Here is a 14,607-nt window from a genome sequence, read left to right on the forward strand (position 1 = left end):
CAGTGTTGATGTGGAGAGTGTCTGGTTTGCCTACTCTGGAACATGCAACATATCATTGTCCTTCTTTAAGGGTCCCTTTCAAATCTATGATACTATATCTCTCTGTGTGCGAATCATATCTATCTATCTATCTATCTATATCTATCTATGGCTGGATGGTTCTTTTTCAGGAGGGCCTTGATTACGTTTTCTTGCCCTGATGAAGGGAGTTGGATTGGATGGCCTTAAGTATTTTCTGTTGGTCATGGGGGTTCTGTGTGGGAAATTTGCCCCAATTCTGTCGTTCGTGGTGTTCAGAATGTTCTTTGATTGTAGGTGAACTGTGAATCCCAGTGACTACAACTGCCAAATGTCAAGGTCTATTTTCCCCAAACTCCACCAATGTTCAAATTTGGGCATATTGGATATTTGTGCCAAGTTTGGTCCAGATCCATCATTGTTTGAGTCCACAGAGATCGCTGTATGTAGGTGAACTACAACTCCAAAACCAAAGGATGCTGCCCACCAAACCCTTCCAGTTTTTTCTGTTGGTCATGGGAGAACTGTGTGCCAAGTTTGGTTCAATTCCATCGTTGATGGAGTTCAGAATGCTCTTTGATTGTAGGTGAACTATAAATCCCAGCAACTACAACTCCCAAATGACAAAATCAATTTCTCCAACCCCACCTGTATTCAAATGTATGCATATGGGATATTTGTGTCAAGTTTGGTCCAGATCCATCATTGTTTGAGTACTCAGTGCTTTTTGGATGTAGGTGAACTATAACTCCAAAACTCAAGGTCAATGCTCACCAAACCCTTCCAGTCTTTTCTGTTGGTCATGGGAGAACTGTGTGCCAAGTTTGGTCAATTCCATCGTTGGTGGTGTTCATAATGCTTTTTTATTGTAGGTGACTATAAATCCCAGCAACTACAACTCCCAAATGACAAAATCAATTCCCCCAACCCCACCTGTATTCAAATTTATGCATATGGGATATTTGTGCCAAGTTTGGTCCAGATCCATCATTGTTTGAGCACACAGTGCTTTTTGGATGTAGGTGAACTCTAAATCCCAGCTACTACAACTCCCAAATGATAAAATCATAATTTTTCGAGTGATGGTCATTCCTTGTGTTGTGAGATGTTTTGTTGCCAAATTTGGTGTGATTTCATTGGTTCTTTTGTTTTTAAGGTACTCATTATGACCAGAGCATTTTTATATAGATAGATTATTATATATATTACAGCATTATTACAATTTTATCTCTCTGTCTTCTTCCCAGTCTAGTCAATAGGGCACCTGCAGTCGTTGGAGAAACTGAAGTATGCGATTGAAGCAAGTGGGCTGCATCTGAGGTACCACGGAAACCATCTCGCTATATCAGCGCTCCTATTGGGCGAAGAGAGAGATTTGGAGGCTTGGGATTGGTTGCTTCCTCTCTTTTGAGCTCCACCCATTTTTCAGAGCAGCCATCCATCACGAATTGACGCAGGGTTGCTAAGCAACGGGGCTTGTTTTGAAGGTAAAAAAGGTGACGACGACGATGAATCGGCGCTTTTGGTCTTGATCGAGGGAAGAGAAGGCAGAGCCCTTCCAGACAGGCCCTACACCCCAGGATCTGGTCCCAGGTTTTCTGTTTATTTGAGATTATATTGCAGTGCAAACTCATATAATCCAGTTTAAAGCAGAAAACCTGGGATCAGATCCTGGGATCTAGGGCCTGTCTGGAAGGGCCCCCAGGTGAGATTGGACTGCAGCAGCCATCAGCTCGAGATCCAATGAGGTCCAGGGTTTGGACTACATCCCCCAAAATCCCCATTCTGGTAGGTTTATAGGGGTTTCTGATGAGGGTTGATGGGAGTTGTCCAGCCGCAGTCCCCCACCCCCACCCCCCAGGCGAACATTTGAAGGCAAATCAACCAACATTTGTCTCTATGTTTCAACAGTGATAAGGAAGAAATGGAGAATGCCCCTTCCTGTGGGACAAGTGAATGCGTTCAAGGACCACCTAGTTCTTTGACGAAGGAAGTCAAGAAGACACGATTCCCGGTAAGTATGACTTATTTTGCATTGTTCCTTCTAGATTTCAGATTTGGCCAGAAACAGGAGAGAAGGCTCTCTGTCACTGCATATTTCCAAATTAGCAATCTGAATGGCCATCTGTCGGGAAGGCTTTGATAATGCCTTCCTGCCTGGCAGAAGGGGGTTGGATTAGATGGCTTTCGGATTCCCTTCCAAATCGAGCATCCTATAATTCTATGCACCGGTAAAGATGTTTCAATTGGAAGAATGTTTGGTATCTATAGCTGAGGAATATGTGCTTATTAGTGTATGCCTTTTCTTGTGATTCTTTCTTTCCTCTGTTTCCCTCATACACTTTCTCCTTCTCTCTTTTCTTTCTTTCTTTCTTTGTCCTCTTGCTTTCCCTCATGGGTTTTCCCCACTCTTCTGTCTTTCTTTCTCTTTCCTTTCTCTTCCCTTTTTCTTCCTTCTTTCCTCCCTTCCTTCCTTCTTTCCTTTCATTTCTTTCTCATTCATTCTACCCCTCTCCTTCTACCTTTCCCCCCTTCCTTTTTCTTCTTTAATTTCCTACTTTTTCTTTCTCCCCTTGGACCTTTTCCTTCTTTTTCTTTCTTCCTTCCAATTCTTACTCTTCTCATCCTTCCTTCTCTCCTTTTTCTTTTATCCCCCTTTATCCCTCTTTCCTTCCCATTCTTTCTCTTCCCTTCTTTCTCTTCTTTCCCTCCTTTTTCTGTCATCCCGTCCACCTTTCCCCCCTATTTTTCTTTTTCTTTCTTCCTTCCCATCCGTTCTTTTCCCTTCTTTCTCTTTCTTCCCTCCTTTTTCTTTCACCCCGTCCACCTTTCCCCCTCTTTTTCTCTTTCTTCTTTCCCATCTTTTCTCTTCCCTTCTTTCTCTTCCTTCCCTCCTTTTTCTTTCACCCTGTCCACCTTTCCCCCTATTTTTCTCTTCCTTCCTTCCTTCCCATCCGTTCTCTTCCCTTCTTTCTCTTCCTTCCCTCCTTTTTTCATTCACCCTGTCCACCCTTCCCCCTCTTTTTCTCTTTCTTTCTTTCTTTCTTTCTTTCTTCCTTCCTTCCTTCCTTCCTTCCTTCCTTCCTTCCCATCCTTTCTCTTCCCTTCTTTCTCTTTCTTCCCTCTTTTTTCTTTCACCTCGTCCACCTTTCTCCCTCTTTTTCTCTTTCTTCCTTTCCAGCCTTTCTCTTCCCTTTATCTCTTCCTTCCTTCCTTTTTCGTTCACCCCGTCCACCTTTCCCCCTCTTTATCTCTTTCTTTCTTCCTTCCCATCCTTTCTCTTCCCTTCTTTCTCTTTCTTCCCTCTTTTTTCTTTCACCTCATCCACCTTTCTCCCTCTTTTTCTCTTTCTTCCTTTCCAGCCTTTCTCTTCCCTTTATCTCTTCCTTCCTTCCTTTTTCGTTCACCCCGTCCACCTTTCCCCCTCTTTATCTCTTTCTTTCTTCCTTCCCATCCTTTCTCTTCCCTTCTTTCTCTTTCTTCCCTCTTTTTTCTTTCACTCCATCTATCTTTCTCCCTCTTTTTCTCTTTCTTTCTTCCTTCCCATCCTTTCTCTTCCCTTCTTTCTCTTCCTTTCATTCCCTGCCTCATGTTTCCCACCCCCTTTCCTTTTCTCTTCCTTCCCTCCTTTTTTTCTTCCTCCCACCCTCGCTTCTTCCTTCCTTTCTTTATCTGCCTTCTTTTTAATTCAGGTACATTCTGGTGGTGGATTAGATAGGGAAAAAAAACAGCTAGAATCTAGGCATGTTTTAATATATTTGTAGCTCTCTGGTGATTGCCGACATGGCATTGTATAGTGGTTTGAGTTTGGACAATGATTCTGGTGACGAAGGTTCAATTTCCCTATCAGCCATGGAGCTGGCTGAATGCGGGCAGGTTACATCATCCTCAAAGGAAGGCAATGCTCAATCCCCTTCTAAACCAATCTTGCCTGGAAAACACCATGGAAGAGTCAACCTGAAGGCAATAACAACAGCTTGATTTCCTCTTCTCTGAAAAAAAGAAGAAATCACTGTCAACACAATCTGGATGTGCTGTATTTCCCAGAAAATACGAATGTTTCCTATAAAAGATGGAGCAGGGCTAACCTGTATTTTTAGGGCGTGTCTTTATTTTTTTTCATGTCCAACAATCTACATTTGTTCATTTATTCATGTACAAAAATCTCTCAACCAAAGACTCAGGTAGTTGCCAAAAACGTAATAATAAGGTATATTCGCATTTGATTTAAGTACTGATGTTAAAAACATTATTTATATTTAACTAGCTGTACCCACCACGCTTTGCTGTGGCCAATCTTCCCTCCCTCTTTCTCTCCTCCTTCCTTCCTTCTCATCCCTTCCTCCCCCTGCCTTTTCTTTTCCTTGCTCTTTCTCCCCGTTCTTTCTTCTCTACCTATTCTTGGACTGTAACTCCCATCAGTCCTCCTGATCGATCTATCTACCTACCTGTCTATCTAATATGTATCTGGAGGATTGCTGGGAGTTGCAGTCCAGGAATAGGAAATTGGAAATATGCAGGGATTGGGTTGCTCTCAAATAAATCCAAGGAGAAGAAAGCCTGCATCTTGGAAGCAGTGCATTTGGATCATCCTCCTCTCCTAAACGGCATGGTCTAGGGGGTGCTGGGAGCTGTAGTCTGGAAAAGAGTGTGGATATGCTATTGTGTGTGTGTGTGTTTTTTTTTTTTTTTTTGCTGGGGGAGTTGTTTTTGTGCATGTGCTGTACCACCTTTTTTGGCTTTTTAAGTCCCTTCTGCTGTGTTTTTCAGTGTTTTTATGAGTGATCGTCATTCATTGGCCCGATAGCTGCATTGTGTCCAAAATTGGTATCAATTTGTCCAGTGGTTTTTGAGTTATGTTAATCCCACAAACTAACACTACATTTTTATTTATATAGATCAATTATATACTCAAATTATGATTTTATAATTCAAGACTTTGTTTACTGTTGTTTTGTACTGTATTTAATATGTTGGAAGCCACTTTGGGTCCCTTCATGAGAGAAAACTGGAATATAAATAAAATTTATTATATTATTACGTCTGTCGTGTTTTGCAACGGATGTACAAGCTGATGTCCCTCGATGGACTGTCACCTTGTCGTGGTGAGGGGGCTTACGTATTCCAGTAAACCTGCATGCGCAACAGCTGGGGTCATGCAATCCCAGGAGTGGCCGCAGGGGAGGTTCCAGACCAAGCACAGTCCAAAGACCTCAACAGCAGAGCAGGCGGAGGATGACAAGGTACATGTTACGATGGCTATGAAGGCAGAAGAAGGCTGCAACAGACTGAGAAGCCACAGTCACCGTGTTAACCATGCCACTATGGTACCTCACTCTGTGAAGTCTGTGTGTTGATCAGATGTGCACTGACCTCCACATATTAAAAAAACTCACGCACATATGTCTTCCAAGAAACATAAAAACAAACCAACAAAAGTCCCATGGCGATCAACGAATGGTGACGGGGGCAAGACTGTGAAAACTGGAAGCCCCTAGTCACAGACTGGCACATGGGCGGTGGATACGGACTCAGTCGTTCTACCTCAAGGCCCGAGGCAGTTGAGTAGTTCGGCAGCTGTATCCATGACTAAGCAGCCCTTTTTAGGATCCACTCTGCTCCCCCCACATGGAGAGAGGGCTAGAAAAGGTGCCCTAAACAATAATACCCTGACTGGACTGCCTCGTCCAGGGGGGTCCCCACCCTGCGGCCAAAAAAGAAAAATGAACTTTGGAACATGGAACATATTGACACTGACAGTGAATGCCCCAAACACAGAGTGCTATCATTGCAAGGGAACTGGGATGCTTTAACATCGACATAGCAGCCCTTTAGGAGACCCGGAGAGCAGGAGAGGGGACAGCTGAAGGAAGAAAAAGGAGGCTACACCTTCTTCTGGAAGGGACTGCCTGAAGAAGAACAAAGAATACAAAGAGTTGGCTTTGCTATCAGAAATGATCTGGTAACACATCTGACCAAAGCATCCACTGGCATCAATGAATGACTCAACCCTCCGAATTAACCTTGCAAAAAACCAACAGGCAACCATCATAAGTGCCTATGCACCAACACTAGATGCTGATGAAGACATCAAGGAAAAATTTCCTTGACTGTCAGCTGGACACTGTGCCTATCGGAGATATCTCAGGAGGACAAAATCATCCTCCTGGGGGATTTTAATGCAAGAATTGGACGAGACTTCAACATGTGGCCAGGGATCATAGGAAAAAAAGGGGTTGGAAACAGCAACTCAAATGGCATCCTACTTCTCACGAAATGTGCAGAACACAACCTTGTCATCACCAACACACTCTTCCATCAGAAAAACAAGCTCAAGACATCATGGAAGCACCCCTGGTCAAAGCATTGGCACCTCTTAGACTGTGTAATTATAGGTGCCAGAGACCGCCATCACATGCTTCTCACAAGAGCCATGACAGGGGCTAATGACTGCTGGACAGACCACAGGCTAATCCGATCAGTGATGGCTATCAAGATCATCCCCAAAGTAGACTCCAAGAAAGAAAGATAAGGTGCAAAATGAACACCCAAGCCCTTCAAGAGCCCTCCAAATGAGCCCTTCTCCAAACAGCACTCAAGGACCATCTACCCTTAGAACATCCCAAAAACGTTGAGGAACATTGGAACAAACTGTAGACCTCCATCATCACAGCTTGCGAAGAAACTATTGGATATCAAACCAAGAAACATCAAGACTGGTTTGAAAAAAATGACAACGAGATCAAATAGCTAATTGACAAGAAAAGGAAAGGCTTCCAAACATGGCAGAGAGACATCAACTGTAATCTATGGACCAAAAAACCATGGCATACAGTCTCTACGCTCATCAGATGGAATCAACTTCTGAAGGACAAAAAATCAATTGCACTATGTTGGAAAGAACACTACCAAAGCCTCCTGAATCGCAGCTCCAATGTGGCCGAAGAGGTTCTCTCACAAATCCCGCAACAACTAACCAGGGATGAGCTTGGAGCACTGCCTAGTTTGGAAGAAGTCACCAATGCCATCAGCCAACAAAAAAATAACAAAGCCAGCAGACCTGATGGGATCCCTGCTGAAATCTTTAAAGAGGGAGAACCTTAGCTGACACAACTCTACCAGTTCATAGAAAAAGTGTGGGTGACTGAGAAAATCGCAGCAGATTTCAAGGATGCCACCATCATCACCTTTTTCAGAAAAAGAGAAAGAACAGACTGTGGAAACTATCAAGGTATCTCCCTTCTAACCTCAACTGGGAAAATCCTCGCAAGAGCCCTTGCAAACCGCCTTCTACCCCACTCAGAAGACACCCTTCCAGAATCCCAGAATGGCTTCTGCACCTCTAGAGGAACCGTGAACATGATCTTCATTGCACGACAGCTCCAAGAAAAATGCAGGGAACAAAATCAACCTCTGTACATGACATTCATTGACCTTGCAGAGGCATTTGAATCGCAGTGCTCTCTTGACCATCCTCCAAAAAATCAGGTGCCCTAACAAATTTGTGAACATCCTCATGGTGGCAACAGTCTTGGACAGCAGGTGCTCCCCAAGTGACCCATTTAAGGTGGAATCAGGTGTCAAACAGGAATGCGTTATTGCCTCAACCTCATTTTCCATCTTCATCACTATGATACTTCATCTTGTTGATAGGAAGCTTCTATCGGACAGAAATCATCTATCGGACAGATGGCAAGCTATTTAACCTCAGCAGACTAAAAGCCAAAACCAAGGTTACAACAACATCTGTTATACAACTCCAGTATGCTGATGACGTCATCTGTGTACATTCAGAAGAAGACCTACAAGCCACTCTAAACACCTCCGCAGAAGCATATGAGAGGCTCAACTTGTCATTGAACATTGAGAAAACCAAAGTGCTCTTCCAGCAGTCACCAGCCAATCCCTCTCCAATGCCAGAAATACAGCTTAATGGTGTAACATTAGGAAATGTTGACCATTTCCGCTACCTTGGCAGCCACCTCTCCACAAAAGTCAACATTGACACCAAAATACAACACCGTGCAGCATTTTTCCGACTGAAGCATAGAGTGTTTGAGGATTGGGACATCCATAGGGATACCAAGATGCTTGTTTATAAAGTTATTGTCCTCCCTATCCTGCAATATGCCTGTGAAACATGGACTGTCTACAGACGTCACATGCAACTCCTGGAACGATTTCATCAGCGCTGCCTCCGGAAAATCCTGCAAATCTCTTGGGAAGACAAGCAGACAAATGTCAACGTGCTGGAAGAAGCAAAGACCACCAGCATTGAAGCGATGATCCTCTGTCATCAATTCCGTTGGACCGGTCACATTGTCCGAATGCTTGACCACTGTCTCCCAAAGCAGTTGCTCTTCTCCGAGCTCAAGAATGGAAAATGGAATGTTGGAGGACAGGAAAAGAGATTTAAAGATGGGCTCAAAGCCAACCTTAAAAACTCTGGCATAGACACAGAGAATTGGGAAGCCCTGGCCCTTGAGCGCTCTAACTTGAGGTCAGCTGTGACTCGCAGCACTGTAGAATTTGAAGAGGCAAGAATGGAGGGCAAAAGAGAGAAATGTGACAAGAGGAAGGCACATCAAGCCAACTCCAACCAGGACCGCCTTCTGTTTGGAAACCGATGCCCTCACTGTGGGAGAACATGCATGTCAAGAATAGGGTTCCACAGTCACCTACGTACCCACTGCCAGTACACCGAACTTGGAAGACAATCTTACTCAGTCAATGAGGGATCGCCTAAGTAAGTAAGTAAGTACAGGCTGACAATTTTAACTGGAGCTTGTTTTGGGGGTAGGGCTTCTGTGACAAGCCTCCTGAAAAAAAAACATGCTAGGCCTTATTTTCCAGTTTGGTCTTCTTTTTGGGGAAATAGGGTAAAAGGGGAACATTTCTGCTCCTGAAGGGACAGCTGGCAAGATTTCTTTTCAAATGCCTTTGCTTCTCCGAACACAAATGCAGTCACCTTCTTGCAGGTTGTTATGGTACTAAATGGAATCTTGGCCAAGTTGTGTTGCCAGACTGAGTCCTTATCTGTCAATTTCCCCACAGGAGCATATCTATCGGCCAAAAAGCTCTCCCTCCAAATCTGAAACCTCTTCCCCAGTAGAAGTTACGGGCGCAGAGCCAACCTCCCACTTGCCCTATGTACCTGTCATTTCATACCGCACCAAAAGGCTGAACCAGAGGCTGCCCATGAAAACCCAGGGGCCCGGTCGAACAAGACTGGTCACGATGGAGACCAAGAAGATCATGTCGGTCATAGATGAGGCCATCTTGTGGGCCGAGCTGATCAGCACCTTCCCATACCTGATGCAACACCTGGAAGCAGCGAGCACGGTGCTGGGCCCTGAACTGACGGGAGCGTTTAAGGAACACCTGAGGCTTTCTAACATCCTGATTGCCACACGCTCCAGCCTCAAAGGAACAGGCCTCGTGCACAAGAGCACATACAAAGGCAAGACCCGTGGCGCCAAAGATCTGACAGACCACCTGCCTTTGGTCATCTACGGCCTACAGGGCTCCATCCGTAATATTTTGCGCCTCTTCGATGCCAACTCCGACACCTGCCAGATCATACGAGGCTTTGCCCGCCGGAGGCGCCTGAGCGCCAATCTCTTCCTCAAGAGCTTGGTCGAGTTCCGCATGTTTTTCCTTGAGAGGCTTCTGACTACTCCGTTGGAAGACAAAGAATGGAAGGAGCTGAGGGAGGAACTCAGTGAGCAGGATAAAAAAAACAAAGAGCTGATCGCCTTGTTGCAGGAAGAAGTAACCGCTGCAATTCTGGATCAGGATGAGGAGGTACATGGAGGGTTTGTTGTTGTTTATTCGTTCAGTGGCTTTCGACTCTTCGTGACCTCATGGACCAGCCCACACCAGAGCCCCCTGTCAGCCGTCACCACCCCCAGTCCCTTCAATGATACCATCCATCTTGCCCTTGGTCAGGCCCTCTTTCTCTTTCCTTCCCTTTTCCTCAGCATCATTGTCTTCTCTAAGCTTTCCTTTCTTCTCATTATGTGGCCTTCATCTTTGCCTCTACTATCCTTCCCTCCAATGAGCAGTTAGGCTTAATTTCCTGAAATATGGACTGGTTGGATCTTCTCGCTGTCCCAGGCACTCTCATAATTTTCCTCCAACACCACAGTTCAAATGCATCTATCTTCATTCGCTTAGCCTCCCTTATGGTTCAGCTCTCGCATCCATAGGTTACAACAGGAATACCATTGCTTTAACTATGCGGATCTTCGTTGCCAGTGTGATGTCTCTACTTTTCACTATTTTATCAAGATTGGTCATTGCTCTCATCCTAAGAAGTAATCATCTTCTGATTTCTTGGCTGCAGTCTGCATCTGCTGTAATCTTTGCACTTAGAAATACAAAGTCTGTCACTGCCTCCAAGTTTTCTCTCTCTATTTGCCAGTTATCAATCAGTCTGGTTGCCATCATCTTGGTTTTTTGTGTTTAACTGCAACCCAGCTTTTACACTTTCTTCTTTCTCCTTGGTTAGAAGGCTCCTCAGCTCCTACTCGCTTTCAACCATCAAAGTGGTGTCATCTGCATATCTAAGGTTGTTAATGTTTCTTCCAGCAATTGTAACTCCTGTCTTGGATTTGTCAAGCCCTGCACATCACATGATGTGTTCTGCATACATGTTGAATAGGTTAGGGGAGAGTATACAGCCCTGCCGTACTTCTTTCTCAATCTTGAACCAGTCTGTTGTTCCATGGTCTGTCCTTACTGTTGCTACTTGGTCCTTATAGAGACAAGTTGACTTGGCATGCCCATACCACCAACTTGCCACAATTTATTATGATCCACACAGTCAAAGGCTTTAGAATAGTCAATAAAACAGAAATAGATGTTTTTCTGAAACTCCCTGCCTTTCTCAATTATCCAGCGGATATTGCCAATTTGGTATCTCATTCCTCTGCCTTTTCTAAACCCAGCTTGTACAGCGTGTACATCTCCATAAGTAACTTTTTCAGAAAAATCAATTTGTGCTTTATTAGGATCAATTATCCAGTGGACATTGGCAATTTGGTCTCTCGTTCCTCTGCCTTTTCTAAAGCCAGCTTGTACAATGTGTACATCTCCATAAGTAACATTTTCATAAAAGTCAATTTGTGCTTTATAAGGATCAATTATCCTGCAGATATTGGCAATTTGGTCTCTCGTTCCTCTGCCTTTTCTAAAACCAGCTTGTACAACGTGTACATCTCCATAAATAACTTTTTCATAAAAGTCAATTTGTGCTTTATAAGGATCAATTATCCAGCAGATATTGGCAATTTAGTCTCTTGTTCCTCTGCCTTTTCTAAAGCCAGCTTGTACATCTGGCAACTCTCTCTCCAAGTATTGCTGGAGTCCTTGCAGGATCTTGAGCATTACCTTACTAGCATGTGAAATAAGTGCCACTGTACGAAAGTTTGAGCATTCTTCAGTGTTTCCCTTTTTTGGTATGGGGATATAAGTTGATATTTTCCAGTCTGATGGCCATTCTTGTGTTTTCCATATTTGCTGGCATATGACACGCATCATCTTTCAAGATTTTAGTTTGAGCATTCTTCAGTGTTTCCCTTTTTTGGTATGGAGATATAAGTTGATATTTTCCAGTCTGATGTCCATTCTTGTGTTTTCCATTTTTGCTGGCATATGGCATGCACCATCTTTCAAGATTTTAAACAGTTCAGCTGGGATCCCATCATCTCCTGCTGCCTTGTTGTTAGCAATGCTTCTTAAGGCCCATTCAACCTCACTCCTCAGAATGTCTGGTTCTAATTCACTCACCACACTGTCAAAACTATCCTCGATATTATTATCCTCCCTATACAGATCTTCTGTATAGTCTTGCCACCTTCTTTTGATCTCTTCAGCTTCTGTTAGGTCGTTGAGGGTACATGGAGGTTATGGGACTTCAAGGCTACAAGCATAACAAAGCCTTGGCAACTCAATGATCAGTCAATCAATATTCTTATTGTCCTAGCTGAAGGCACCCCCCCCCCATTATTATTAGTAGCAGTAGTATAAATTACCCTCCTCTAAGGACCCTTCTACACTGCCATTTAATCCAGAATATCAAGGCAAATAATATCAAGAATATCCAGAATATCAAGGCAAATAATGAGTCTACACTGCCATATAATCCAGTTCAAAGCAGATAATCTGAATTTTATACAGCTGTGTAGAAGGGGCCAAATTTATATCCAAGGCAAAATTCAGACTGGGAAAACAATACCTACTTGAGTTGGGAACTATCTTCCCGAAGGCATCTTTTGTGGCTCTTTTGGAGTGGTGTTGCCTGCCATTCTTGCTTTTACATACCTTGACCCCGATTGGCCCACTCTGTAGCTTTCCAAGAAGGATGCGATCATAAAGGAGCTCAAGAACCAGCTGCACAACCTGGCCAACTGTGCCGACAGCCAGATCCAACGCACCCAGGCCGAAGCCGAGGAGCAGCAGAAGGAGGCGCAGCAGGGGGCGCATGCCAAGTGCATCAAGTTGCAGCAGGAGCTGAACCAGCTACGGGTCCAGTTCAATGCCCTAATCTCGGAGAACCAAGATGCCGAGAAGGCGATCCGGAAGGTAAGGGAAAGGCATTCAGAAGGGGCCAAAGCAGAGGCGGTCAACAGTGGGGAGGAGTTGTAAGGCTGCATTGGCTTCCAGGAGACCTTCTGGGCTGCATGCCCTACACCCCAGCCTCATAATAATAATAATAATAATAATAATAATAATATTTAGGGGCAATTTCTTTTACAGGCTAGATGAGGCCAATAAACTGAAGCTAAATTGCTAAATCCTTTGCTGGTCCAAAGCATGGACAACATGTTTCCCAGGAAAATAAACAAGTGGAATGACATCTGTTGAAAGGGAATTCAACTGCATGCCAACCGCTGGTTCACAGACAGAAAACAGAACCCTTAAAGATGGCAGGAGGGACACTTCGGGTGCATCTATACTATGTAGAGTGAATTAGTTTGACACGACTTTTAACTGTCTTGCCTCAATGCTGTGGATCCTGGGAGTTGTAGTTTGGTGAGGCAAGGAAGGCGAAAGACCTTGTAAAACGACAACTCCCTGGATTCCATAGCAATGAACCATGGCAGTTCAAGTGGTGCCAAAGAGCATTCATTCAACAGTGTAGATGCAATAATATCCTGGATTAGGTGAGGATTACTAGTCAGAACAACAAGATGCCTAGGCCTTACCCAGAAACGACAGCTGCTAACACTTTTCCTGCCTTTATCTCCTTTAGAAGAAATTCAAAGTGGAGATGGAAATTGAGAACTGGGTCCAGAAGTATGATGTCGAGATGGTGGAAAAACAGGTATGTATGACTGTGGAGCCCCCGGTGGCACAGTGGGTTAAACCACTGAGCTGCTGAATTTGCTGACTGAAAGGTTGCCGGTTCAAATCCAGGGAGCGGGGTGAGCTCTCACTGTTAGCCCCAGCTTGTACCAACCTAGCAGTTTGAAAACATGCAATTGTGAGTAGATCAATAGGTTCCATGCAGTCATGCCAGTCACGTGACCTAGGAGGTGTCTAGCTTAGAAATGGAGATGAGCACCACCCCCCAGAGTTGAACATGACTGGACTTAATGTCAGGGGAAAACCTTTATCTTACCTATGACTCTCATCCAAAGGCATTCAGTATGAGCCTAGAAAACTCCAACTCCCAGGATCCCATAGCATTGAGCCATGGCAGTTCAAGTAGGGTCCAACTGCATTCATTCTATAGTGCAGATTCACCCCCAGCCATCCTGGTACTTAAGTAATTGTTGAAAAACATTTGGAGGGCCCCAAGTACCTCAAGGATGCTGGGCTCTTGAATGCCAATTTTTTAGACTTTTGGGGGCACTACAAATCCCATTCTCACCCCTGCCCCCCAAATAACATTTTCAACCCCCCGTTGAATGCTTTGCTCAGTCCCCTGCCCTTTGCTCCTCCCCGCAGAAAGAGATTGAAGAAATCGATGTAATCTATTCGGTGGTGAAGGAACACCTTGCCGACCTGCGGGAAAAGCTCCGCCACCTGGACCAAGAACACATCCAGATCAAGGAGGAACAGAAGATGAAGCTGGAGCAGAAGGAGAAGTCTGACCAGGAGATGGCCATTCTGGTCCGGGCCGCCACCATCATCCAGGCCTTCTGGAAGGGTTACCAGGTGAGATCGATGCTGCGCACTCGGCGGAAGAAGAAGAAGGGCAGAGGAAAGAAGGCTATCAAGAAGTAAAAAAACCCCAAAAAACAACCCCCCCCCCCAAAAAAAACAAAAAAAACCACAAAAAAAAACAAAAAAACAAAAAACAAAAAAAAAACAAAAAAAAAAACCAAAACAAAAAAACAAAAAAAAAACCAACAAAAAAAAAACAAAAAAAAAAGTGAACCCCGTCCCTTCCCACCTTGTGTACCCCAGATGGTTATGGATAGAAAGATTTGGTACCCCTTGTCAGTGTGTCTTCCTAAATAAAAACAAAGTCTTCCGAGAACCTTTGCCTCTTTTTTTCTCCCAGGTTTGATCATTAATCCCCTTTCTCCATCTGAGTAGGTCAAAGGCACATCTGGATCCATTAAAAAAGACCACAAAGCC

At 44.3% G+C, this 14,607-nt stretch overlaps 1 protein-coding gene across 2 annotated transcripts; it reads left to right on the forward strand.

Annotated features, from left to right (window-relative positions):
* The first annotated feature begins 1,477 nt into the window (after positions 1-1,477).
* On the forward strand, positions 1,478-14,506 carry IQCD (IQ motif containing D). 2 transcript variants are annotated; one of them, XM_067473275.1, is made up of 7 exons: positions 1,478-1,584; positions 1,687-1,806; positions 1,930-2,032; positions 9,073-9,822; positions 12,370-12,603; positions 13,274-13,345; positions 13,972-14,506. In XM_067473275.1, exons 3-7 carry the CDS (start codon positions 1,943-1,945, stop codon positions 14,248-14,250), a joined length of 1,425 nt encoding a protein of 474 aa, XP_067329376.1. In that variant the 5' UTR covers positions 1,478-1,584; positions 1,687-1,806; positions 1,930-1,942; the 3' UTR covers positions 14,251-14,506. The 2 variants fall into 2 exon arrangements, with proteins under 2 accessions (XP_067329376.1, XP_060641418.2); XM_060785435.2 differs by having other exon boundaries at positions 1,478-1,806.
* Positions 14,507-14,607: the final 101 nt, after the last annotated feature.

The sequence above is a fragment of the Anolis sagrei genome, chromosome X (genome assembly GCF_037176765.1).
Source record: "Anolis sagrei isolate rAnoSag1 chromosome X, rAnoSag1.mat, whole genome shotgun sequence".
Lineage (NCBI taxonomy): Eukaryota > Metazoa > Chordata > Lepidosauria > Squamata > Dactyloidae > Anolis > Anolis sagrei.

Coding starts and splice junctions, on each gene's coding strand:
- IQCD (XM_060785435.2), top strand. CDS start 1,943: ATGGAGAATGCCCCTTCCTGTGGGACAAGTGAATGCGTTCAAGGACCA. Junction 9,823..12,369: donor TTCTGGATCAGGATGAGGAG/GTACATGGAGGG, acceptor CCCACTCTGTAG/CTTTCCAAGAAGGATGCGAT. Junction 13,346..13,971: donor TCGAGATGGTGGAAAAACAG/GTATGTATGACT, acceptor TCCTCCCCGCAG/AAAGAGATTGAAGAAATCGA.